General features: G+C 40.7%; 1 protein-coding gene across 1 annotated transcript in view; it reads right to left on the minus strand.

Moving 5' to 3' along the window:
- Positions 1 to 27,035, minus strand: part of fras1 (Fraser extracellular matrix complex subunit 1) — a 299,016-nt gene that overhangs the window by 22,571 nt on the left and 249,410 nt on the right. Inside the window, exons 40-50 of the mRNA XM_085476387.1 lie at positions 25,973 to 26,105; positions 20,180 to 20,370; positions 17,550 to 17,706; positions 14,245 to 14,508; positions 13,474 to 13,662; positions 11,832 to 11,951; positions 10,542 to 10,721; positions 5,706 to 5,830; positions 4,985 to 5,125; positions 3,866 to 4,093; positions 1,109 to 1,222 (exon numbers count right to left, since the gene is read on the minus strand). Of these exons, the coding sequence (XP_085332513.1) occupies positions 1,109 to 1,222; positions 3,866 to 4,093; positions 4,985 to 5,125; positions 5,706 to 5,830; positions 10,542 to 10,721; positions 11,832 to 11,951; positions 13,474 to 13,662; positions 14,245 to 14,508; positions 17,550 to 17,706; positions 20,180 to 20,370; positions 25,973 to 26,105 (1,842 nt within the window). The remainder of the gene's footprint in view (positions 1 to 1,108; positions 1,223 to 3,865; positions 4,094 to 4,984; positions 5,126 to 5,705; positions 5,831 to 10,541; positions 10,722 to 11,831; positions 11,952 to 13,473; positions 13,663 to 14,244; positions 14,509 to 17,549; positions 17,707 to 20,179; positions 20,371 to 25,972; positions 26,106 to 27,035) is intronic.

Genomic DNA, 27,035 nt, shown 5'->3' on the forward strand with positions numbered 1-27,035 from the left:
TTAATAAATATGGGAAGGACACCAGGTTTTGTGCATGTAGTGTGTACAATAGCAAATGCCCACTACCTGAAATCTAAATCTTTGGCTATTTCTGTCCATCTCCTCACTTCAGTCAGAAGCTACAGCACACATCAGCGACTTCTGCTGTCCAAATTTGTTTTGGTGTGTGCCAGTTTTTTTACACAGGGGTCAGTGTCCCCTCAATCAGTGCACCGCTACATGCTGCATTTCGGTTTGCTGGTTAGTAGCAGCAGCAGCCACGCTCAGATAGTCAAGCTAAATTTGTTATTCCACACCACACACTGTGATGCAGTCTCGAGTCACAAGACTCGGCGTCAGACCTTGACCTTGAGATCAAGGTCACTGATTTTTGCGTGAATAGTACTAGAGGTATCTATGGTATCAATATGAAAACCCAAAACTGCTTCATCTTCAAGTCATCGTATTCACAAATCTGGGCATCCATGCCAACTGCCTGCGTGCCGTATCGGCTTTTTACAGCTGGGGGGGTAAAAAGTTTAATGAATTAAAGACCTTTTGTTCTTGCACACCTGGGGGCTGCGGTTTCTCCCACATTACTCCCTGGAATCGATGTCTTCCTCTACTCTCACCTCTGACACGTGCACTGGATCTCTTCAGTGTGTCAAAACATTACAGACATCTTTAACATCCTTAAACTTAATTTTTGAAACTTTATGGATCATATGAACATGTAGTCTCAAGCCTTGTTTTTGCCCGTCATGCATATGGTTGTCTCTCCTCTGGTGTGCATATGTAATAGAATGCAAGTGAAACTGCGTGTGCTTATTGTCTGAGGGAGGTCATTTACTTCATCATCTCCACCCACAAAGCAGACCAGTCTGCCACTGATGCTATGGATGTAAACATCAGTCTTACTGGTAACGTAATAGCAGGTTTGTGGCATTTTTGTTCAATCATTTCTTCTCTCTAAGAGATTACATTGGACAGTTGAACGTGCCCGAGAAGATGAGCTTGACCTTGACATTCGACATTTTTATGGATCTGTTCTCTTTTAATCAAACCCCACATTCATTTTACTCATGATCAGATGGAAAAATAAAAATGTGTCCCTGCATCGTTATCGTACCTTGTTATCCATGTACTCCAGCCACTGCAGTCCCAGGTTGGTGAAAATTAACGGCGTTCCATCATCAACTGGCAGGATATCTATCTTGAACTTCTGGGGAGCGGCTGTCACTATCTGGAAAACCCAAAAATGAAAGAAATTAAAAACAATTTTTAAAGACCGCAAACATGGTTTAAGTGAATTTTAACAAGTAGTAAAAACTACAGTGTTAAAAGGACAGCGTGTCTAACTTTCTTGTGTTTTCCTGCTGGCGACTGATCCAGTGAAACTTCTGAGCTCCTCCTTGTTCAGGATTTCTACTCAACTAAAACAAAATCCCCTGCATGTATCGCTCATCCCAGCTGATCCAAAGTAAAACTTAATTAATGATAATACTCGTGTCTGGCAATACAACAGACATGACCAATACAAACTGAACTATAGCAAACCTCAAATGTACTTTGATTAATTACCATAATACCCTCATAATCTGGAATTAGAGCGCTTACAGTAATTCTTCACACAACTCGAGTTTATTACAGCAGTGTGACGTTCAGAGTTCAGCTGTGAGTTTAACAGGCTGAAAATTCTAAATATATCAACAGATTATGGAAACGGAAAAACACACATAATTAACATAATTATATGATCAGCGCTTTTTGTCAGTTTTGTGTATTGATTGCTTTAAATGATGGTCGAATGGTGCATCACTGTCAATTATGGGATCTTCTCCTGCCAAAGGAGATAATGAAGGTGAGTTGAATCATCTTTTCTCAGTATTTAGACAATTCGACCAGCTCTTATTATGGCTGCCACGCGCTTACTTCGCTTCACTCAGTTAAAAACCTTTCTAAGAAAAAGTGACTACTCAAAGGCATCCTTGACCTTTAAAATGAAGCAGGAAACAAACAGAAGATAATTGACTCTGGAGACGAGCTCGAGCATGATCGCAGACAGTGAAGCACAGAAGACAGAAGCACATGAACGAGACGGAGCACAGACAGGGAGACGCTGGAGCTCAGGAACACAAACTTAAACATATTAAATAAGTGTTTAAGCTCAAAGAAAGCACAAAAACACTAAACTTAGACACCCAGCTATTAAAATACGCCTTCAGACTTTGGAGTAAATTGTTCTTCTTTATGCAATATCAGGTTGCAAAAAGCTGTGCTAGAGACATGCACAGACTTCACTGTAGGTTCCACTTGAAGTCATTCTCATTGAACAAAGTTTTGAAAGCTCAAAATGTTGTTAGGAACCATTTAAAGGTTCTGCTGGGTTTTACTTTATTGATTCAGCCGCTTCCAACAGCGATGGCAGGCTGAATCAGATAAGTTACTCCAGTATGCACAGTTACCGCCTGCTGTCTGAGGTGCATGAGGGAGCAACTAATCACCACAAGAGAGGCTAATAAGGCCAACTTTGACACACACGTGCCATTTGAAGGCTGAGCTTGTCCACACAGTTTATAGCAACTCATACATTATTTAATAACACAGCAGCTCCAGTGGGAATGAAACCGAAACGACAGCAGAGATAATGCCACGAAGCATCTACTGAGCTACAGAGCACGCGTGGCTGTCGAGCCAAATGTCCCCAGGTGATGGAAAGATAATAAACCCAAGGCTGGGAAGTGTGTGTTTGCGATCGGGGATGTCAATACCTACACGCTGTCATTCAGTTTAATCATATGGGCTATTAGTAATGACAGGTGGTGGAGCTGAGGGGGGAAAACTGACAAGCAGAGGAGTCAATTCACCCTGAGGCTTGCTCATAACCATAAAGCTGACATTACCACTGCACACACATTCGTCCTTCTGTAGTTGTAGGGACCTTTGTGTGATGGTTTCTGGTCTAGCTGTGAAAACAAAACACTCGCAAGGATGTCAAAGTGCATCCAGGGCAAACATGCGTGGAATAAGCCCCTCCTCACGGACCATCTTACAATCCTCGATAGTGGCGACGGGTTAATACATTTCTAGAGACAACATAGTGTGCTGCACTTTTGTTTGCCCAAGTGGCAACTCCTCAGCTAAAGAATAGAGAAGCGCTAAAATGTAGTTCCTCTGATGTCCACTAGAGGCTGGCTCCGAATTTGAGGTTTTACTTCAGAATTGTTACTGTTTCCATTTAGGAAACATAAACCACTGTTTATCTATTTCACCTGCTTCAGTGCAAATGACAGTAACAGGATTTTAGATCTGCTTTTTGCCAGTGTCACTGCTGGTAGCATTACGCTGTACCTGCAATCCATTCGGGTGGCACAGGTAGTGACAGATTGTGACACATCCATACGGACCAAAGATTTCCTGTGTGTTGCAGCACAGCACTTTTTCGTGTTTTAGGTAAACTGTCCATTGTGTGGCCCTTCACTGAATCTATGTGAGTTTTCAGGGCAGCAGATAATTAAATACGCACATTTAATAACACAAAACTTTGTGTGTCTCCGCTCTGTAGGACTCTAAATATTATTCAGATGAAATGAGCTGCAAACATAAAGCTGCTCCTTCCATGCTACAGAAATAGCCTGTCCTTCCAAACATGTCCTTTGCAAAAATATTTTCACTGTGTTTCCGGAGGTGTCTGCCCTTTGCAAAAGCCCCCAGCTTCTGTCCTCACAAAGACAGAAGCACATGAATACACCCACAAATTCACAAAAGGTCAGAGCAGGCACACTCTCGCAGACATGCCCTCACTCTGCCATTTCAATCATCCCACTGTAATAAAACTCCAGAAGGTGCCTTTTATACACACACTGATACACTCACACACACACACCTCTTTTCCGTCGTCCTCCACCATGAAGAGCAGGTTGGTGCTGTCGGTCACGGTGAAGGTGAAGCGGTCTTTGAGCGAGTTGGAGCCGTCGTGGTTGTAGCTGATGCGGTTCTGGTAGATGTCGTCCATGGTGAAGCTGCTGGTCTGTCGGTAGTGTTGGCCGTTGATGGTGCGCTCGATGGTGCCATGTCGAGGAGCCTGGACGACGCTGAAGATGACGGACTCCGCCTGGAGGAAGGTCGTGTTATAGGAGGAAAAATGCAGGGAAAGGAAGGACGGCTCAGTGATATCGTCTGCAATGTCTCCCTAGGATGAAGCTACATAAGGAGCCGTGTTTGTTCTGCACAACCAACAAACAGCCAAGCATGCAAAATAGTGAGAACTCAAATTCAGGAATCAGCTTCAAAATATCTATCTAGTGCCGGACTTTAACATCACTTTCGGGTGTTATTCTCTAAAATTCTACAGTGAAGCAATAGAAAATAAATCTTCACGTTTTTACTGAGAATTACAGATTTATGGGATTAACAGTGTTGGATTATCCCTTAAACCGGCTGCTTAGTTTAGCCAGCTTAGGTAATGATCTCAAAATAAATATTCAGATTTTCTAAACTGGTAACTGTACTGCTTTGATATCATTCCAAACATGATGCCAATTAGTTCGCGAATCATACCAAGCTTCAAAGATATTATCTGTTTATATTGTGCAGCTCATAAAGCGAATCAGATGCTTAAAGAAGGAAAAAGGCAAAAGAGCTCATTGAAATTACTTCATATAAATTTTATACTTACTATTAACTCAATATATGAGTTATATATTAACAATATATGCAGCAGAGGATGGAGAGCAACATTTGCCTTCGTTTAGCCTTAATTAAAGCAGAAGCATGAGTGTGCATGCTGCAGAAATCAGTCCTCGAATGCTTTATTTTGACCTCAGTTACACATTTGAAAAGTTTTTTGTTTTGTTTTCCTTTAAGATCTTCTGAAGTGCTCAAAGCATCTCTGTCATCGTTCCTTCTCCAGAAGGTGACACCTGATTCTTATCATGATGTCACACATATACTGTAATTAAAGCTGTGAAAGACTTGCAGAAAACGTATGTAGCCAGTGTGTTACCTCTGTGTCCGCATCGGTGGCTTTCAGCTCAAACTCAGTGATGGTCTTTCTTACACCCTCCTGCACCCTCATGCCAGGGACCTGAAGAAGAGGCAGGGAGTCGTCCACAGGCTTGATGGTGATGTAGAAAGTCTGGGCAACCTGATGACAAAGAACAAATAATAAGATGATGAAACTGTTACACACATGCATGTAACCAAAAATACATCCTGTCATCAACGTCCTACTTTCCACCGAAAACTTTCTCAACAATTCAGCAAATAGAAAAGTCTCACTATGATGAAAAAGTTTAACCCCAGATGGCATAACCCAAATACCACAAACTGCATTAATACAGAATTGGCATGCCCTCAAGTAATCCCATCTCCTCGCAGGGACAGAACAATATTCTGCTTTGGTATCATTAAAATACCCCCCCCTCTAATCTTAAAGCAAAACACTTGATTATAAATATGCAGTAGTTCTCAGTTGTCAGGCTTCTCAGAGTTAGCAAAAGTACAAAAGGGCTACACAATTTCATCAACTAGCACAGTGGCCACAAAGCTTCCACACATTGCAGTCAGCCAGGCGTGAAGGCCAAATGACCTTTTTCACATGTTTGCTCGAGTCCTTGTGATCCTCATTAGTTCGGATTAGCGAGGCAGATTTATGCATGAGGTGACCTGGGGCAGGAAGAAATGTGTTAAGCTACCAGGTATCGTAAAAATCTTCTGCCATTCACCTCATTTGTCCCGTCGGACACAGTGAAGGAGAACTGGTCAGCATGTTTCTCTTCTTCACTGCTGTGGACGTACTGGATGCTGCGTGATGCCAGGTCAGCCTGTGTGAAGGTGCTGATCCTGGTGCCTAAAGAGACAAAAGAGAGAAAAGTAGTCGTTAAGCCCAAAAACGTCCATTATGTTTGTTATTTCATCTTTCATATTTTGGTATGAGATGGTTTTACACTGCTAAAAAAATAGGTTATGCTTGATGATCACAGCATAACACAAAGTTGGTTATACTTAAATCTGTCCAATTAAGAAGCAGAAACCACTGTGAGTCTATTTCAACCTCGTTAGTTTAATATTAAAGCAACAGCAGGTGCAAAACTACAAAACTCTGGAACAGGGACTGGCTTGGCAGACCGTTGCTCTCTCCTGATCCCTCCTGACTGATTTTTGTCTACCTTTGATTTTCTTTGTGTTCATTCTGGTGTCCATTCCACCAGTTCTGGTGGTCTCGGGCAAATGCCAGTTCAATAAAGTGAGAAACTTCAGAGATGAATTCTTCCGCGTCTGTTTCCGTTATGTTTCCATGTGATGTCTCATCCTTCATATTTTGTTGTGACATGTGTTTGAAAGCCACCGTGGCATTTTCTGACCACACACTGAGTTTGTTTCCTCAATTTGGCTCTTATCAAATTTACATGGGGATAAAACTAAACTGAGACTGAAGTCAAACTGAAATAATAATGCTTCTCTTTACTCTGTGTTGCCTCTGCAGATTAAAACCCAGTGGGAAACATAATCAGGTTTGTCTGCAACAATCCAGCATCACTCAGCATGAAACTAAAGGTGACTGTCTTAAAAACAAGAACTTCCCAGGAGTTCTGTTATCCTCGCTTATTGTGGATGCAAAGACCTGATGCAGCCATTCGTAAGAACGCATTTATGGTTATTCCTGACATACAAAGTGTGCAACAGACACATTACATAGTTATCTATGATGTGCATTAATAAAGAAAAGGACAGAACTTCTTCTGAATTTCCATTTTCATTGATTTCCAGCTGTGATATTTCATTTTCCAACATTTTCACATTGGACAGTTTAACAAACCCATAATATTATCACATAAATTGCGATATTAAATAAAACAAGGAGTCAAACAGAAAAACAAACAAACAAAAAATGGTTTTAAATCCTGATTTGTATCAGCTTCCAGTTAACTGGTAGCTGATACAAATCAGGCGCAAGAAAATGAGAGAAAGAGCGCTGAATTAGAAAAATGATCCTACCAGCTTCAAGAAAAAGAAGGTGAAAGGAGAAAGAATGGGCTCTCCAAGACAAAAAGAATCAGGAGCTCCAAGAAAAGCTTGATGAAGCTCTGGAAAAAAATTAAAGAAATCCACCAAGACAAGAAACAACAGCCCATAGAGCAGAGAGACATGCAGAGCAAACTCCAAGGCATGGAGGAAAAATGCAAAGCACTGCAGGTAAAGCATAAGAAAACTCTGCACAAAAATCAACAGTTGCTTCAAGACAAGAAGCAAATGGAAATGAAACAGAAACAAAAGGACTCCAAGCTTGAAGAGATGGAGGAAAAACACAGATTGCTCCAAATAAAGCTCGATAAAACAGTGCACAGAAATAAAGAGTTGCTTCAAGAAAAAGACCAACAGAAAATACAACAGGAAGAAGAAAAACTTATTCTCCAGAAGAAAAACACTCCAAGAATTGTATAATGAAACGAAGTACAAAACAACTGTACTGGAAGGAGAAAAGAAAAAACTCATTATAATCAGGACAGGCAGGCTGTGAGACAGATCCAATATTCTCAGTCAGTGATGAAAACCAAGCTTTTTTTTAGCTCCATCATATTTAAGCAAATTACATTTTCCATTTGTCCTGACAGGGAATAGCAGAAAATGCCACATTTTGTTTAAACATGGGCTGAATGCTATGCAGGTTAACATCTGAGCTGATACCGTGGTACAAAACACAGCAAAAATCATTCCTATTTTCACACGTGAAGTTAAAACTTTCTGGGAAGTTGAGTATATTGGATGTTTAATGGTTGTAGAGACTGTCTGATGTTAGTTTAAGTCTGAATCCGATCGGCTTATCTGTCTAGTTGTGGTCTGCACAGATGTCCGGTTTTTAGAAATAATTCAAGGGCAATAGTGTGATATTTTGTATTTATTTATTTCCTTTTCTTTGTCCTTCTTTAAGAAATTTGTATTGAAATAAAAACAAGAGCAAGGGCTTTTATTTTGTCCTGCTGAAACCCACGTTACTGTACTTGACATAATTCTTTTTTATTTATACAGATATGCAGATATACTACATGTGTACAATTCATCTCATTGTTTAAATGTTTAATAATAAAGTACATGAATATTATATATTATAGTAAAGTATATTTCCTATTAACTAGGCAGGTCATTCTCTTTCTCTTCACAATGCTGTCTTTAAATAAAAATATATAATTCCCTATATTCCTATCTATTCCAAACAATGGTAGTAAGCAACAAAGTTTTAAATTTGTCACTTTGACTCTTAATTTATTAACCATGAACAAGAGGTCAGAGGTCAAATGTAGCATGATTCCTTAAATCCTTCTATGATACTTTCTGTATGTGGACCAGAGACAGGCAATAACGCATAATCTCATTACTTTTTTAAGTAAAGAGTAAAGTAAGGGATTACTATTGCAAAAAAGGTAATTAGATTACTGTTACTTTCCTGTAAGCAGGCTACATTACTGCGTTACTAAACCGTTGTGATTTTGTTTGTGAGAGTGTCTCATGAGCGTGGAACGTCCGCGGCAGCAACAGACGTGTGTAGATCAGCAACGGATAATATGGAGTGCGGGAGAGAGTACGACCATGCAGCGTTTAAAGCTTGGAAGTACTGACATTACTTTGAGTTTGATTCTGTAAAAAGTGACAAAAACATTGAAAAAATCCATGACCGATTACGCAGAAAAAATAGAAAAAGGTCTGTTGCTTTATTACGTATTCAGGTTGTGTATCATGTTTTTAAAAAAAAGAAACAAAGTAACTAAGTAATAAAGCAATTACTTTTAAAAATAAGAAATCGGTAAAGCAACAGGATTACTTTCTTGGAGAAGTAATCAGTAATTAGTAACTAATTACTATTTTAAAAGATGTGTTGTGTCGTTTAATATAGTCATAGTTTCTAAGTTATTAAGGAAGCAGTTCACCCATCGGCTGTGGGAGGTGAATATTTCTACTCTAATGAGCAACATCAGGCAAAAGGAAGACACCATTACCTGACCAAAGTTAACCTGGCCGATGGATCTGACTGAAGTCTTTCCTTCTTTAATGTGGCAGAAAAAGGGCTACACACTCAACTTTAAGCTTTATCGGAATTTTAAACTTTAGGATCAAACAACATAAGCTGTATCTACTTCTGTCATTTATTAGGAAGCTTGAGCTACGCCTCAAACTAGTGTCTAAAACAAAGCTGCAAAAATCATTTGAGGAGGTGAGGCAGGTTACTGTCTTAAGCATTTTGCGAGACAAGTGCCTTTTGGCAAACACTCAGCTGGAGAGGTGTGTCATAACCTCAGTCATTTAATAAGCCCCTTGAAAACATTGGCTTTGAGAGCGGGAGCTGAAAGGGAGCATTCATCTCTTTGTGCTGTTACCTTGACATTCCTCGTATGCTGACAAGCTTCCCATAGGGGCAGTGGGCTAGCTGTGCGTGTTAGCATGGTGTGACAGACTGGCTGAATGGCTAGCAGTAATTATCCGGTGCTGCTCTGTGGCTCAGAGGTGATCTGATGCTTGAAGATCGGGGAGCAGTGTTAACATCCAGCTCGTTAACATGCTGCAAGCACTCGTGTGGGGAATCCGTTCAGCCGGGGCTGAAATCCTCAACAGCACGGAAGCTAATAATCACCTCTCTGTGATCGGAGGATGCATCAGTTATTCCTTTTTTGTTTTCTCTTTATTGCATCACAAGATGAGAATTTTAGTTATGGCTGCAGTCATTTGAAGTTTGTTTGTGTCACAAGAAGCAGAAAGACAGAGTGCGTGAGTGTGTCTTTTGTAGAGGGCAGCTGGAATAGAACAGAAATAATGGATGGAGGAACTGGAGCAAGCTTCATTACAGCTCCGTCTGTGTGTGGAGTCAGTTATCATATACAGAAGGGAACGAGTCTCCATCTACAGAGTTTGTGATGAGATTTGGTTTTGGAAAGTTTTTGGTTCCATTTTCTTTTGTTATTGTAGTGAAGTCGGGTTTTTGTGATTAAGTTCTTAGCTCCCTGCTTTAGTTTTATTGTCGGTCCCCGGTGTTCCCCTGACTCTCTTGGTATTTGATGCATGAAGGTTTCCTCAGCTCAGCTCTCGTGCTGCCACACCCTGTTGTCACTAAAATACTTCTACTACCATCACACCGACAGGCACTTTAGAATCACCAATTGACAAGCATGTCTTTGGACAGGCTCAAACCGGAGAGGTGATCAATGCACCACAGCGCTGCACACCCCTGGAAACTTTGGGGAAAATGCCATTGGTTGGTGTTGGTTGCCAGGTGAAATCAGAGTCTGCTGCACCAAAAACATAAGTGTAATTGCTTTGGTAGCAATCAGAATGCCATAGTCACCTGCAGTTTGCATGCAGGATGCCAAGTACTCACCGAGCAGTTGAAAAAGTTTGGTTTGGTTTAGTGTTTGGCTGTCACCTTTGCTTTTGCACCCTCTGTGTCAGCCCCTTGTGCATATGTAATCACGCCTTTCCCTGTGCTTTGCCTCACAAACAGCATGCACACCTGACTTTCTGTACAGTATGGAATTAGCTTCTAAAAACACTGACATATAGGCCTGGTCTACCTGGACTGGCAGTATGCTCGAGGTGCCCCAGGCTCGTCTGTTTGGTGACACGGTAGATGAGCTCGCCCGGCTCGCTGTCCTGGTCGCTGGCTGACAGCTGCAGCGTGGTCAGCTTCTTCACTGAGTTTTCATCAAGCACCAGGCCTTTGTTTACCACTACAGATGGAGGGAGATGGTCCTCTGCAAGATAAAATAAATAAGGTCAGTATAAAAAGAAAAGGAGCAGAGAGAAGAAAAAAATTCCCCCGTCAAGCTAAGATTTATCAGTAAAACCCGGCTTTTGGCAGCGTTTGGGAAAACAATTCATCCAAAAGGAAATCAAAGTATTAAGAATCAGTTTCTTATCCTGGTAAAAGGGAGAAAGGATGGACTATAGCAGAGGAGGTGAAATAAGCTGAGATTTATATAGACCGAGAACGACAGTTTCATATCAGGAGGTGTGAAAAAGTGATATAGGTTTGAAAGATGTAAAAAAAAAAGATAGAAAAGAGTGAGAGAAGGGCAAAGAAGTCATCAGAGGGCAGTACGGCAGGAAGAGATATGGAAGGAGAGCTTCCCTGTAGTCACATCTGAGAGGGTGCAATAAACAGAAAAGTGAAAAAGGTGAGAAAATAATAGGCTAAAAAGAGAGCTGCAAAAGATATGAGAGAGTCGGGATGCTGCTCAACCATGAGGGAAAGGCAATCCTTCAATATCCAGTAGCTTCTCATGTGGACACTGGATTCAAACTGCTGAACCAGTGCAATAGTTGGTTTTATCCCCAGAAGGAAGCGAGAGGAAGCTTTTTAGATGGAAACGGTGACAATAAAAATGTGCGCAGCTGAGTTTTCAAGGTTTATCATGGCTCAGAATGGGTCTTTGGCAGTTGACTACACACAACTGCAAAATAAGTCTGCGTAGCTTAAAATAAAAATGCTTCTTTTTTTCTTTTCTCACAATCTCAAAAAGAATAGTGTCATTTATATATGACTAAAAATTGCCAAAAATAATTGCATTACAGTGATGATAAAAAGAAAATCACTGTAGCGAATGAAATTTACAAATTTCTGAGAATGTCGATTAAAAACCCAAAACGAGCTCATTTAACATGCGAAAGCTAACAAGCTGTAAAAGTGGGTTATAAATAACATGACTGCACACAATTCGTATTCAGGACGTATGCAGGATGCAGCATCACATCAGTAACCACGCCTGAGACGGAGGGATAAATCTGCAGTAATTGCCTTCTCGTCTCCACCAAATGAAAGAACACTTCAGTCCCTGCTTTGCAGAGGGTGGAGGAAACCCTACCGAGCACACTGATGAAGAAGGACTGGTCGATCAGTTTGTTGCCCTCCGGATCGAGCAGGTTGAACTTGAACGACAGGCTTCCTCCTTTCTCCCCCTTCTCGTGGCTGTACTGCAGCAGGCCTGCAAGACAGAGACAAGCACTCTGTGTCAAAGCTTCTGACTTCATGCAAAAGTGTAACTGCTGGGAATAATTAAACTCCAATGAATCACACGACCTTAGAGCTAAATTACTGTGAGCGAAACTAGAAAGCACTGAGAGCTTTGAATGCGTCTTCTACGCTTTTATTTTGTCTTATCACTAAGTTTTTGAATGTAATTCAAACAATGAGTGAACTGAATTTAGCAGAAATGTGGTTTAAAATTACATTTTGATAAATGTACACTGCAAACCACCTGTGACCTTTTCTGCATTTTGTATTCTTGCCCATGTCTGGGTGAAAGCAGCAATAAAACTGGAGCAATTTTTACTCTGCCATCAAGCTGTGCAAGTTAAGAGTTCATCAATAAATACCTCTTGCTTCTCAACCCACCCCTCTGCCATTATCTTACCTCCAACAACAAAACTAAGAAGTAAGATAATAAACTGCATACACAGTTAGCTGTAGCCACTGTGACATCACCAAGTTAAAATGACCTGTTATAGCAGCTGATGGGGCATTTAACCTCTAAGGTGGTCCCGAGACGCCACGTCAGGACATGTTTGTGACTTAAGGACGCATGCGTTGAGGTATCAGTCGAGGTTAAATTGCTCTGAACAGGATCTCAGGACTGTATTACACATGACCTTTTTTCAGTGATGGTCATTCACATTCCTTTAATGCTCTCTCAAACCACTTCCTTTCTCTGTCTTAAATGTGAACCTCCATATCCTCAAAATAGTCTCTTGTCTTGTCCTTTCCATGCACATGCACATCTGGGGCTTGTACTGAAGAGCTGAAACTTCAGGCTCTCCTGTATTTGCTCTGCACGTGCGGAGTGGTTGTTTGCTCTCTCCTGTGTATTAAATCCAAGCACTCTTAACTGCACTGCACACCATACCAACATTTATCAGTCCAGCTGCATTCGACTCAAGAGCTTTAGTCTACCATGACTCGGACGCCTGAGCTGAAAGTGTGAAAGCATATCCTGTTTTATAATCTATTAAAGGGCCCATAATTTATAATGTTGTATTCATTCAATCTTTAAACTACAGGTCAAGACCACCTTTGTCACAAAGGAGATGAGCATTTGGTTAGATGCTTAAAATATGGGCTATAACAGTGGCTTTGATACTTTTACTTTATGTTCTACAACATAAAACATTTTAAGTAATTTGCTAACAAATTGCTAAATTACAGAAATTGTTGTAACAGGCAACATCATCGCAGCAAATGCAGGAGTTTTACTTCATCTGTAGCCTGACGTGTTTCTTTTGCTGATACGATATCCTTATATGTTGCTAACTTCCACGTTGGCCTGCAAAAGACATCATGTCACTTTATCTGCTGGTTCCTGCTGGTCACTGGGAAAAACGCAGGATTAAAGCAGTCGTTCCAAACCTAGAGGTGACATCCATCTTTTATATACAGTCTAAGATAAAGCAAAGACCGAAAACTGTGGGACATCTGTGCAAAGTTACAACAATAAAAACTAAAGCTGGCACCTTTGTTGACGTCCTCCTGAGTGAAGCTCTGAATGGGACCTCTCACAGAAACGCTCTCCGCTCGGCTGCTCCTGTTGAGCTGCAGCTTGCCGACTGGGGGGTCTTTGGTCAAGATGTACCGGAGCTTCAGGTGGTCTGAGTCGATGTCAGTACCTTTCAGATTCTGCTCTGTGATCTTAGATGATGACCCTGAAAAAGTACAGAAATGTCAGTGATCAGATTTTACTTTACATTTATTTGATGACTTTATTTATTTGATTGGATTCTTTTTTTTTCCGACTGAAAATACAAGAGCTGCTTAAACTCACTTGCAGAGACTGAGAAATACTCTTGAAACAAAAACCTTAACAAGCCTTAATTTGTCTTTTAATAACCCATAAAAAAAACCAAATATTTCCCCACACACGAAAAGCTGGACATAACAAATAAAATAGGAAGAAAAAAGTGGAAAATATTAAAAATGGGGCACTACAGTGTATCATAATACATTCATGTGAATAATTACTAATCAGCTGAGGGTTTTTTTTAAATAAAAACAACACTATTTTAACGTAGTTTCTCACTCTAAGCAGGGGAACTATGAACAAACTGATTTAGGAGGAAGAAGAGAAAAACAAGAGGCTATAAGCGTGAAAAGAAAAACTACTGAGTTTATTTATGATTGTAAAAGTATTCTGACTGGTGTCCCCGGGCGTCTGGTTTAACCTGAGATGAGTCAACATCTCATTAAACACAGACATATCGTTTATTACTGCATTTCTTGACTCTCACCTGCTGGAAGCTGCAGTCCTCTGTTGACGGTCATTCGAGGTCCCTCGCTCCTCGTGACGTCCATCGTGAACTCCAGGCGGCCCGTGTGGGTGTGAATGCCATCGGTGAGGGTGAAGGCCATCTCGTCTGCTCCCCCGCTGACAGTTTCAGGCGTGTAAACCAGCAGCTGATCCACCACATCCTGATAGGTGAATGTGGAGCCCTGCGTTAGGACGCGACCGTTCTCCAGTGGCTGGGAGTAGAACTGCCGCCTGCGGAGCTTGCCTAGGGGAATAAAAAATAAACCAAGCTCAGATTGTGAAGTGGGTGTAAGTGGGGGAGTGGTAACTGAATAAGTACATCTTTTTAATTGCTCTGATTATCTAAGTCAAATGGAGGATGTTTGAGTTTTTCATGCAGCACATGAAAGACAAGAAAGCTCTTTGTAGAACCTAATGAGACATTTTAGATTCCTCTAAATTACCCTGCTTCTTAAATCAAAGCCCAGGTTTAAATAGGATTTAAGTCCAAATCCTGCAGCGTGAAGAGGGGACACACAGACGTACACCCTCATTTATTCCCTCCCACACATTCCCTCTTCTTCTTCTTTTTTTTTTTTTAAACGTCTGCAGTGAAACGTTTCCGCACTGTTTAAAAGTAGAAGATGAACAAATCAAACACTTCCACCAATCCTCTATGGAGGATTTAAAAAGCCAAAAATCATTAATTAAATCAAATACAACCCCAATTTCCAAAAAATGTTGGAATGCTGTGTAAAAAATGAAAAAATGATTTGCATAATAAACCTATGAAAATATTTTCAGAGCTTGCAGTCAATTTATTATCTATTGCCCTGCAGTATTTATTTTCACTGGATTTTCTATATTTTGCCTTTTTTTAAATGAATCTTTTATTTTGTCAGTGCAAATCCATCGTTGGGGTATCCCCATGTTATTTGCATTAAGATTAATTCATAGAGTTTGAGACTGTTTGGCACTAATTACCTGAAAATTATGTGCATTTAGAAATATCTCTTGGCCTTAGACTGCTTCGACAGCACGAGGTCTACAAGTGCGTGCACATTTGCTGGAGTGTTGCTGCAACCTGGCATCTCATACTTCCTCTAAGATAAATAGATCGTTGTAGGGGTGTGTGTGTGTGTGTGGACAGTGGAGAGGTGGCCAGTTAAAAAGACGAGCTGACTGAAATCACTCATCTCCCGCTCTGTCCCATCAACCGTTCACGCCGGTGGTTTTATGGCGGAGGCACGCTTGGTTTCACCAGCTGCTTTATGGTGCTTTAACTGAGTGGGGGGGGGGAGATGTCCCAGACCAGGTGTCTGTTGGGGTGGGTGAGGAGTATGGGAGGGGTGATAGTTGAAGACAGCATCGAGTTAGTATCAAATGGACATCTAATCCATACGACTAATTTGCATGATCAAGACCAGGAATTCAGAAGTGTCAGTCGGAGATTGCCTTTGCATTAACAAAGCTCCTTAAATCCTTAAATACAGAACAGTCAGTTAGAGAGAATGCCTTTAAGTTTTGGGTCATTATGGCGTTAAAATAAAAATCGTAACATGTAAAGAACAAATGAGATCCTGTGAAACAGGGTTTATATTCCGCCGTCTTTCACGACTTTGTAAACTTTGCTAAAATTGGGTTAAAAGACATTTTGCTGTGACTAAGTGCTGTATACTTATCTTAAAAAAATGTGTTTTCCGTGAAGCAATTTCTTTTGGTCTACCAGACTGTGGCAGGCGGAGAGAAAATTCAATTTGGGACGGTGAGAGGGCGTCAGAAAAACAAAGTGTTTGGAGGTCAGTTGATTTGAGTTTGTGTCGCTGTGTCATGTGAGGAATGGCTGCAGTCAGAATGCAGCGCTGCAGCGGGCGGCCGCTGTGTTTGTCTTGTTTTAAACTGTTTGGGTGTCGGAAATAAGAGTAATGTGTTTATGACTCTGTGTGTGTCTGTTCATCTCTATCACGTCCAGAACTATTTACTATCAACATGCCAGGTACCTCTTAACATAACTCTCTCCTGAGCTCTGTGTTAGGTTTTGTGTGTGTGCAGATCTAAAGTATGTGAGATATTTTAATATACTGACTGCACATCACTGCATATTTTTCCATGTTTACCTGCTGGGTTGCTGCTGTGTTAACACATAATTCTGTTTTTGAAGCGTCTCTGTTGCTTTCATATTTGAAAAACATATATGATGCCATATGAACTGGTGAATAAGCAAATGGACTTTAAGAGGAAGAATAACTAAACGTATCTCAAAAGCATCTGTTTGTTTATCTAAGTAACAGTAAAATTGCATAATTTCCTCAGGGATTAATAAGGTATTCTGATTCTGAGATCAAAGGGACTGTTCTAATTGCACTTTTCTGGGTTCATAATCCCACCAATTTTGATAAAATCCCCAACATCACTGGCTGAAATGCAGCTCTGAACCATTAAAGAGCTGGACAGATGTAGACAGTCACTGTTGTACCTCTCGCCTCCTCCGTACATCCCGAAGATGATTTGAACCAAAACCTTCGATTTCTAAGGATACAATTTAAAATTGGTTCTTTGCTAAATTCTCTGTTATGTGTAGACAGTCCTCTGAAAACAGCCAGGTAATAGGACTGTACTGAAAATGAGTGAAGAAACAGCCAATGGCAAAAAAAAACTTTGAAAAACCACTAGGAAGCCCAGAGAAGTACCGTTCAAGTCCACTTAAAAATACAAGAAAATCTTGCTTCTTGGAAGCAAAACATAAAGAAATGAAGGGTGAGTCAAGAGCACTCTATAATAGAGAGCAAAAAGCAATAAAAATGTCAAGTTTATATAGATGAACTGAGTTTTAGCCAAAAAACTTGCTAAAGCTATAAATCACTTCAGCTGTTAGCTACGTTAGCAGCTAGCTACATGTGAGTAATCAAATCAAGCTTTTAGCTGAAAATAATGGATAAATAATTGCAATAAAGCTAGCTAAGGCTATGAAGAAGATTGTGTACATTTTCTAAATCGAGACCTATCAGTTAAATTGCCTAATAATTAAAACAATAAAATTTAAGTTTATTAACTAGCAGTATGAATTAGCAAAGGAAAACTGTTAGCTAACTGCTAGACAAATGCACTAAGTTATTAACAGATAGTAAACTGAGCAGCAGCTAAAAGTAGTTTATAATAACAGGTTATTACTTATAGACAGAAAGAAATAGTTTTTAGTAAGCTGAAAGTAATCTGCTGCTTTAAAATGAATTCTCATAGACAGACTTAACAATGAAAAGTGCAGTTGAAGAACAGCCTTTACAGGCCAATGCAGTCTGTGCTCACCATAGCTGGGAATTCTGATAATAGTGAAGAGGATCTCGTTCTCTGGTGTGTCCTGATCGTGGACGCTGAGAGACGAGTTGGTGATGACAACTCCAGAGTTTTCCTCTATATGGATGCTGCTGACGGACACCACCGGCTCTTTGTCCTCTTTACTCTGCTGAAAGACAATAAAATAAAGACATCTTTTAATATTTGTGGAATAACTACACTGTTCCTCACCAACAGAACACCAGCTTCACAAAGCAGATCTCAAACAATTTCTGTTAAATTATTTTAAGTAATGGCAGATTACTCCTGTTCCTGCTGATTTTATTTTTATTTGTGATGTGGTCCAATTTTTGGTTTCTGTCCTGATGCTTTGACATCTTCCAAGGTCTACTCAAACATTTTGCTTGTATACGCTCAAAAATTTAGACACAGGCGACCAGGAATAACCAGCATATTTCACCAGAGATGTATAATCTTTTCAGGTCCCTTGTTGGGGAGATGTTTTCCTTCAGTCAGCCAAGTGGTGTGTCTGCAGGCTTTCCCTTAACTGCAGACTCGTTGGCATATTCAGATTTTTTGTCTTATAAATGCAGATTACAATGTGGTTCTGTTTGGTTTGTTTCACACAGCCACAATGTTCAGGTGTTAAATATAACGGTTTTGTGACATATCTGTGGTTTGTTATTGCCAACAAAGTAATAAAGCAGAAGCAGTCCTCCTGGTGTGGGGATTTCATATTTTTTGCCAGGGGTTGTATACTACCACCTCTACATTAATACACACCGTGAAAGATTTATTATATACAGGTCACGTGTTCAAATACACACACTCAACAAACTTAACAGCTCACTGACAACCCCATCAATCCAACTCAAGACCTAAAACAGGCTTAAGTGATGGATTTGGAATCTCAGTTTGTTTATGTGTTTATGAAGGAGAAAAAAACAGGGACAGCCTGAGGCCATAGCAGTTTTTCCTTGGAGGAAGCCTTGTGATGCTCAAGGACAGCAGTAAAAAAGAAAAACAAAAGCTGAGTAAGACCTCTTTTTTTTTTTTTTAAATTACTAATAGAGCGTGGAGCTGTTAAGACCTCGTTTCATCTCTTTTCATCAGCACAGACACCACTTAATCAGCTCAAACTTTTATGGGTGTGCACCAGCTTCAATTTTTAAAAAGTGTTTTTGGTCTTTTATTGTCTTCTTTTGAAGAAACGAAAGCATCAACAGGGGCGACTTATCTAACTGAAACTAATTAAACTTGGTGATTTGGACTGATGGGGGTACAGGGTGAAGTGCAACAGTTTCCAAAATGAAGCATTACAGGCATAAGACTGAAAAATGTGTTACTTATAAAACAATGGTTTGAAACTGACAGACAGGACGTGAACTTTACCTCAGACCTAGAATATTATGCAGTCCTGTGAAAAACTAAGTACATACCACGATTCAATAGCTTTTAAAGGCGTGCTTGAAATTATTGACATTTTAGACGAGTCATTTTAAGCCAAACTTTAGCTGTCAGCAGTCAGATGACCTGACATTTGACTCTAAAATACTTTGGTATACAAATGAATTCATGGCTGACTCAATGTCCAGGGTCCTCTGGGTCCAAAACGAGCCCAAGTTATCGTCCGTCCACCACTGAGCTGACAGTTGGTAAGAGGTCTTTGTGCTCATATGCTGTGATGGTTTTCACTCGTGGTGCAGTGCATCATGGTCAAACATCTCCGCTCTGGTCTCCCCTGATCAAAGGATTTTGTGGTTCATCCAGATGCAACTTTGCAAACCTGAACCGTGATGCCAGGATGGTCTCTTTAGAGAGAAAATGCTTTTTCCTGGTAACATTTCTAGTAAGCCATTCTTGTTCAGTCTTTCTGAGAGTGTAAACTTTAACACTGTCATAAACTTAAATATTTAACATACTAACTGTGTAGTGTAAGATTGAGCTCTCAGTTTTTTGTAATTTCTGAGCATATGGGTGAATTTGTTGGAATATCCACTCCTGACAATTGTTTACTTGTGAAACGTTTGGGAATGGCCTTAAAACTCTTCCTAGATTCATAAGCTGATGTCTTTCCTCCTAAACACACCTACAGACCATCAAACTCCCAAAATATCCACCATTATAGAGGCGCTCACACTTGCTGATGATCAATTAACCGAGTGCATTTGATTACCAGCACTTGACTATGACTAACCCTGTTAATTCCCATGGACGCAATAAGGATATAGTTAGTTTTTTATTTATTTAAGCAGCAACGTCTGTGGTTAGAAATGAATTTTGCTGGGAAAGAAAACCATTTCTGTGCTAACCTAGCTAACTGATAACTGTCCTCCCTCTTCTTCATCACATTTGGCTAAAAATAACACAAACAAAATAGTAATGCCTTAAGACTGCAAAATGGGGCTTCTCAAACCAAGGCGTTGTGTCATTGTGGTTACTTCTGCCATAGAAATGAAGGAAAGTGCAACGGTATATTTAACACAAACACCTTCAAAAATTAAGAGAGTTGAAACAAAATCTTCAAAGAAAAACAAACTTCCTTTATTTTGAAATACATTCTTAATTATACATTAATCAATGTCACTTATAATGATAGTACTACAAGATTTAGTAGTAGTAGCTTTTTAGTTTTTCCTTACCTGGATGTCAATTTCCACACTGAAAGCTTCCGTCTGACTGAGCCCGTCGCTGATGTAGACGCTGAAGATGTCCTGCTTGGTTTGAGGTTTAAGCTGGCTCTCCTGGACGTAAGAGATATGGCCAGATGTAAGGTCCTCCACAGAGAAAGGCACGTCAGGGGTGACGACATGTGAGCCGCCAACAGAGCTTCCTGATTGACGAGAGAACAGAGGAAGAGATGCAATTTAGAAAACAAAGAGCACAGGAGAGCCACCTTTGTCCCCAAAGCCACTGCTTTGTAACTCCAGCAGATAAGACCATTTCCTGCACCAGAAACACAAATTTCCTTCGGGATTAATAAAGTATTCTCATTCTCTTTTTATACTACTGACACTTTATTCACTCTTAGTCACTTACAGTTATTTATTCACCTCTCAGTCACTTTAATTTTAAACTGTGTAATTTTAAACTGTATATACCGTATATTCTGTGTATTTATTATCTCACTCTTATTGCCTGTTCGTATTGTTCTTATCTTCAACGTTATGCTGCTATGTTGTATGTTAATTGCCCCTTGGAGATAAATAAAGTCTTTCTGATTCTGATTCAAATTCAAAGTGCACAAAATCATTTTATTCATTAAAGCAATCTAATTTATTCTTAAATTCTTTCTTTTAGTGTAAAAATGATGATTTGTCGCGTCGTCCGGTTGTGGCTACACACTGAAAAAAGCCATTTCTACACTGGAACATTTATTATACTGCAACAAAGAACTCATAAACCTCTCAGGTGACCAGTTAGCAGGCCATCACTTATATCCTCTGACAGCTCCAATGACAGCAATATTTGTCTTCTCCGTCCCATCAGGCTTTTCATTTGACTTCAGCCGGAACTGTCTGGTAGTTTAGATGCATGGACGGTCTTTACAATTCTCCAGAAAAGCACACTTTGGCTGTGATGACACGACCTGGCTGACCGCAGGTTGAAGGAGAGTCGCCTTGAATACTTAACATCAACCTTGAAATCTCTGAAGTTTGAGAGAAAGTATGAGTGTCTTTCTTGCAGAAGACGGATGACTCCGCACTGAGCTGAGTCAGGGCTCTGGAGGGAATAGCTGGTGTGTGTGTACTTGTATTTACTTTAGTGTATGCGTGTAAATCAGGCCCAACAGTAAATCGCATCACATCGCCTCATCTCCCTGTTTTACGGTGAGCATCGGGAGCTTCTTATCTGAGCGGGAACCCTCACAGAAGTGTAATCAAAACAGGAAATCACCTGAAGCCACCGGGGAATTACAATTTTTCCAGAATCATTTTTTTTGGTTGTTCTGTTCTCACACGTGGCGTCTGCTGATCTCAGATTCACAGCACCACTCCTGCAATCACGCCACTGACATCTCTGTGGATCGCCGACTGAACAAGGCTCTGAAAAGGAATGTGGGTCGAAAACAGATCCAGTTGTTCAGGAATGTGATGCAGAGAGTTAGCAGGCTGGAATATTAATCCCAGAATTGTTTTTTTTATTAAATTTCATTAATTTTATTTTAGGATTAATTATAGTTACAGATGATTCTACACTAATAGGATCTGAATTACTATATTCCATCCCTACTTCTCTCTTAATGCTGGACTCATAAAAGCACGATTATGAACCATCCCAGATGATGTGGGGCATTTACTCTTGTTCAATGATGAAAATAAGAAAATGGGTCATGCACACAGCAGTTTATGGTTCCTATCTCGTTTACAGGTATCCGGTTGTACTACACAGCAGATTGTAGTATTACACAGATAAAATGGCCCAATGGGCACCAACACCACAGATAGTTCAGGTCTAGTTCAACTCAGAGCGGCTGCCAGTGCCAGCGCACCTGTAAGTGTAAGCAGGTGTGCCCTACCTTGGACCTTACCGATATCTGAATGCGTGAGATATGAAAAAAATTACCAACCATATAATCATGAAGAAAGTGCAAACCATCTATAGGTGCTAACACTGCTCTCTTTTCCAGGCTGTAGACTTATTTCCTCTATGAAGTTGGATAGCACAACATGAGTCAGTGGAGACTGGTTCACTTTTGGAGCCAGCCTCCAGTGGCACCTAGAGGAACTGCAGGTTTGGCACTTTTATATCAACTTAATTTTTTTTTAGCCTTCAAAATTTCTGCTTACAGTATCTAAGGCAGCGGTCCCCAAGCTTTTTAGCGCCACGGACTGGTTTAATGTCAGACAATATCTTCACGGACCGGCCATTAAGGTGTCGCAGATAAATACAACAAAATAAAATGACACGACCAAGACAAAAACTATGTATTTTGTAAATATGATAATAAACGCGATTTCACTGTGTAATTGTGTAACTTTATTAGCAGCGTCCTCCTGAAATGCGCCGACAACATTAAGAGTAACATCCTCCTCTCTGCCCTTAATGCTCTCTGGTTGCTATGGTAACTATGGTGGTAAAATTTTCTTTCAAAATAAGACACAGGAGACGATAAAAACATTGAAAATCACAAATTTCACACCCGAGCCTCAACTCTCTCGGCCCGGTACCGGTCCGTGGCCCGGGGGTTGGGGACCGCTGATCTAAGGAGTTTAAATAATCATGGGAGTGAGTAATCAGAATAATCCATCCGTTTTCTGCCACTTATCTGAGTCTTACACAGGGGGAGCAACTGGGGCTGGAACACTGAGGCATTCCCAAACCAGCTGTACTATAATTTTAGACAGAAAAGGCCAACAATCAGACAATCTGCTACGAACAGCAACTGATGATGGTGGGCAAAAAGAAAGGAAGAAACCACCAACAGAACCAGGAAGGGAGTCACTTTTGTCTCTTTTCCTCTCCTGACATCTACAGAGAAAGACTAACACAAGGAGACAAAGCGGCATGTAAACAGATGGGGAGTGACAAAGATGGGCTGGGAGTTGTTTACTTACTCTAGGACCTCAGGGGCCAAAATGAGATTGGCCGTATTCCTTCCATGTCAGCTTTATATTAAAGTAATTATTTAAATTCAAATTGGAAAATGTCTATACTGCATTGCAGTACGTGTGCCTTCCTCTGTGCTAATCACCAAACTATTATGTATTTTGTTAAGGGAAAAGCCATTTCCTGCATAAACACTGCCTGTTTGTGAGATTTTTGTTTTTTCCATGTGCATGTTTTGAATTGCTGGATTCATGCAAATGCACAACATCAGCATGCAAGTCAGTGTCTTTTGTGCGATGGTGCATCTGCATATCAACATTAAAAAAAACCTGTGCATGTTGGTTTTGTTGCCAGCACACTGACGGTGACACTGACTGGCCTCCCCTGTGCCCCGGTGACAGCAGAAATCCCATCACCGCTGGCTGATGCTGCTGAATACCAACGACTCCAGCTGCCATCAAGGACGGGCCGCCGGGACACGGAGAGAAAAGATTGGTGCCAGCTGGTTATCTACAGCTGCAGACACTATAAATATCTGACCCCACAAATTTATCCTTCATTATGTCTGCAGACAATGTATAATAGAGAAGGCCAATTATGGTAAATGGTCTGTAATTGTATAGCGTCTTACTAGTCCCTAAGGACCCCAAAGCACTTTACACATCCAGTCATCCACCCATTCACACACACATTCACACACTGGTGATGGCAGCTACATTGTAGCCACAGCCGCCCTGGGGCGCACTGACAGAGGCGAGGCTGCCGGACACTGGCGCCACCGGGCCCTCTGACCACCACCAGTAGGCAACGGGTGAAGAGTCTTGCCCAAGGACACAACGACCGAGACCGTCCAAGCCGGGGCTCGAACCGGCAACCTTCCAATTACAAGGCGAACTCCCAACTCTTGAGCCACAATCGCCCTAATTATCTTATTATTGTTACAGCTATGGCTACACACCCATTAAAAATGAACAGTTTCTTTACATATGCAGATCAGTATGATGATTTTCTGCTCTTAACTGCTAAAATCCGACCAACAATATGATACGATTTACTGGTTTTAATGAGATTTTATTTTTACAAAGGTTTCTTCTTGGATTTGGAGTTTTCACTCACTGCCTTATTCTGTGTATCCCATGGAGTAAATCCATGTTTTCTAAATGCATTGCAGTATTCAGGTCATTTACTGCAGGTTTTGCATGCAGTCGATATCCTGAATGGTGCAGATCATGCAACTCCAGATGCTTTCATTGAGTCTGTCAAAGATAAACAGCAACCGTGTCACACAGCACATGAATGCAGCTCTCTAACCAAGGTTGATAGTCCATTCCATCCATCCATCCATCCGCTTCCGCTTATCCTTTTCAGGGTCGCGGGGGGCGCTGGAGCCTATCCCAGCTGTCTTGGGACACCCTGGACAGTCGCAGGACTAACACATAGACAAATACATGGGTAATTTAGAGTTTCCAATTAACCTATCCCCACTAACTCCATGTCTTTGGACTGTGGGAGGAAGCTGGAGTACCCGGGGAGAAACCATGCAAACTCCACAAAGAAAGACCCTGGTGGAATTGATCTCAGGACCTTCTTGCTGTGAGGCAACAGTGCTAACCATCGTGCTGCACGTGGGCATGATGAGCAGGGTTGATAGTGTCAGCTATAATTTAACTTTAATAATTTAAATAATAATCTAAATGCTGAAGATTTAAAATACGTCCCAAACCAATAGATCATCTTTTATTTAAAGGACCCAAATAGTCTGGGGATGTGCTTGTTAAGGCTTCAGAAACACAGAATATTCCCCTTCAACACTAAAGTTGTACCTTTTGAAACATGTTGGTTGAAGCAGTAAGACTGATTGCTCAGGAAATACATATTTCTCCCTAGTGACCAGATATTGCCAGGGGGTTGCCAATCTGTCTCTAAGCCTGGGTCACTGAGGCGTGTAGGTCAGATCATATAATAACTTTTAAATCACAAGGTAGTCCCACCCTGCTTTATCATGTTTTTTGGACACTAATCGGAACCATATTTTATAAAATAAACTGATACGCTCATCAGGAAAATGTTTACTGAGAGTTTTGATTAAAGCAGCCAACTTCCTTACATCCATAATTGCCTTTGCAACCAGAGAAGTCACCTTGGCCATCAGAAAGAGAAGAAAGCGTAAGATTCACTTTTCTCTAAGCTACGCCCAGCTTTGATTACAACCTGTTCTTGCTAATGTGGGCTCATAATGTCACATCTGCATACAAGCATGATTTCTTCTGGCTGAAAAAAGAAGAAAGCCAAAAACAAGATGGTAACAGCCAAAATACTAAAAACGAGGCTTCACAATCCAGTGGCTGACATCACCGCTCTGTCTATTTTTTATATATAGACCAAAATTACAATTACAGCAAGATATACCATTTTCATTATTCATTCTCAATATGACTTTTCTTCCTACTGTGTTTATATCTATTTCATTTCATGTTGTTTCAGCTTCTGCACTTGCAATGTTACAGTTTCCCCAGAGGGAATCAGTTCCTCTTCAACTCTTGTCACCTTTTTCATTTTTCCAAGCGCTTCCTCTCGGGAGCAGAAGAAAGAGCAGCAGTAGTTGAGTGAGCCTCAACATTGTGAAACTTCAACAATTGCCCCATCTGTACCTGGCTATCTGGCGGCTCTAATCCACAGCACAATCAAGCCGAGACAGATGGCACTGGTACCGCGGGGAATTCACCCGGCATTGTGTGCACAGGAATGTGACGCAAATTGAAATGTGAAAATTATTCAGAGTAACAGTTGCAGTTTGTCACATCATGAGCCAAAGTCAATTCAGCTTCCTGCAACAGTGACCACACTCCAAAATATCTGCATACCGTCACACAGGCACTTCTCACCTGTCCTGGTGTTCTCAATAAAACCATATTTAGGAGGGCTGACAAGCCAAATCAGCAGGTCCTTCGGGGGCGTGTCCACATCTGACACTGTGATGTCATTGGTAGACAGCTGCACGCGACCGCCTTCCTCGACCTAGACATGGATAATAAGCAAAAATAAATTATTTAATTGGGAGATCCTAGTTTTCTCACTTGAGTCTAAAGTATAGTTAATACAATATAGTCTGTTTAATATTTTAATCATATTATATATTTAAAGCTCTGAGAAAACTCAGAGTGGGCTCATAAAAAAAATCAGAATCTCAACTCCAGAAAAACAAATCCCCTTTCTGCATTTGAACATGATTAAAAACTCACAAAAACTGGAAATTCAAATCTTTACAAGACCCTTGAAGGATGAGTAGACAGTAGATGTTAAATTATTTAGTGCTCCGTGAGGCTTTTCCTCTTTTCTACCTTTAATGTATTCTTTTAATTTACCCAGAAACAAGACAAGCTGTGAACCCACAGAAGAGGTCCCACTTTGAGATGTATTGGCTGACCCAGAAAATTTCTCCCCACACAGCCATGAAATAAATAGATCCAAGAACGAGACATTTCTTGGGGCGAGATTTGACTTCGTATCCTTGATGAAGGGTGGAATTTGTGGAGGGACATCATATCCCAGGTACAGCCTGCAGATGCAAAGCTCTTTCTCTTATCGTATTGTTATCTTGCAGTGAAAGACAGGAAGTGCACATTTCTTTAGTGTAACACAATGAGACTGACAGATGTCCACACACATACACAGGGGAGAATGTGTTAAATATAAAAGCATGCTGATGCCATATTCTGCTGCATTTGTATTAGCCCCTGGACTGTGACAGTGCATACCTTTACCCTTATCCATGAGCCTGTAGTTTGTGGACTTGAATGTCCAGTTAGCTCAGCAGGACAGAACAAAGCAAGCAGAAGTAGAGGAGTACGTATCTGTTATTCCCACTCACAGAGGACAATACTCAAACATCATGGTACGTAAATGCCATTTGCTACATGTTGATGAAGGAAATCCAGCAGACATAAA

Source organism: Copadichromis virginalis, linkage group LG12 (genome assembly GCF_057382275.1).
Source record: "Copadichromis virginalis isolate Kocher_CV1m ecotype Utaka linkage group LG12, C_Virginalis_male_GT1.1, whole genome shotgun sequence".
Classification (NCBI taxonomy): Eukaryota; Metazoa; Chordata; class Actinopteri; order Cichliformes; family Cichlidae; genus Copadichromis; species Copadichromis virginalis.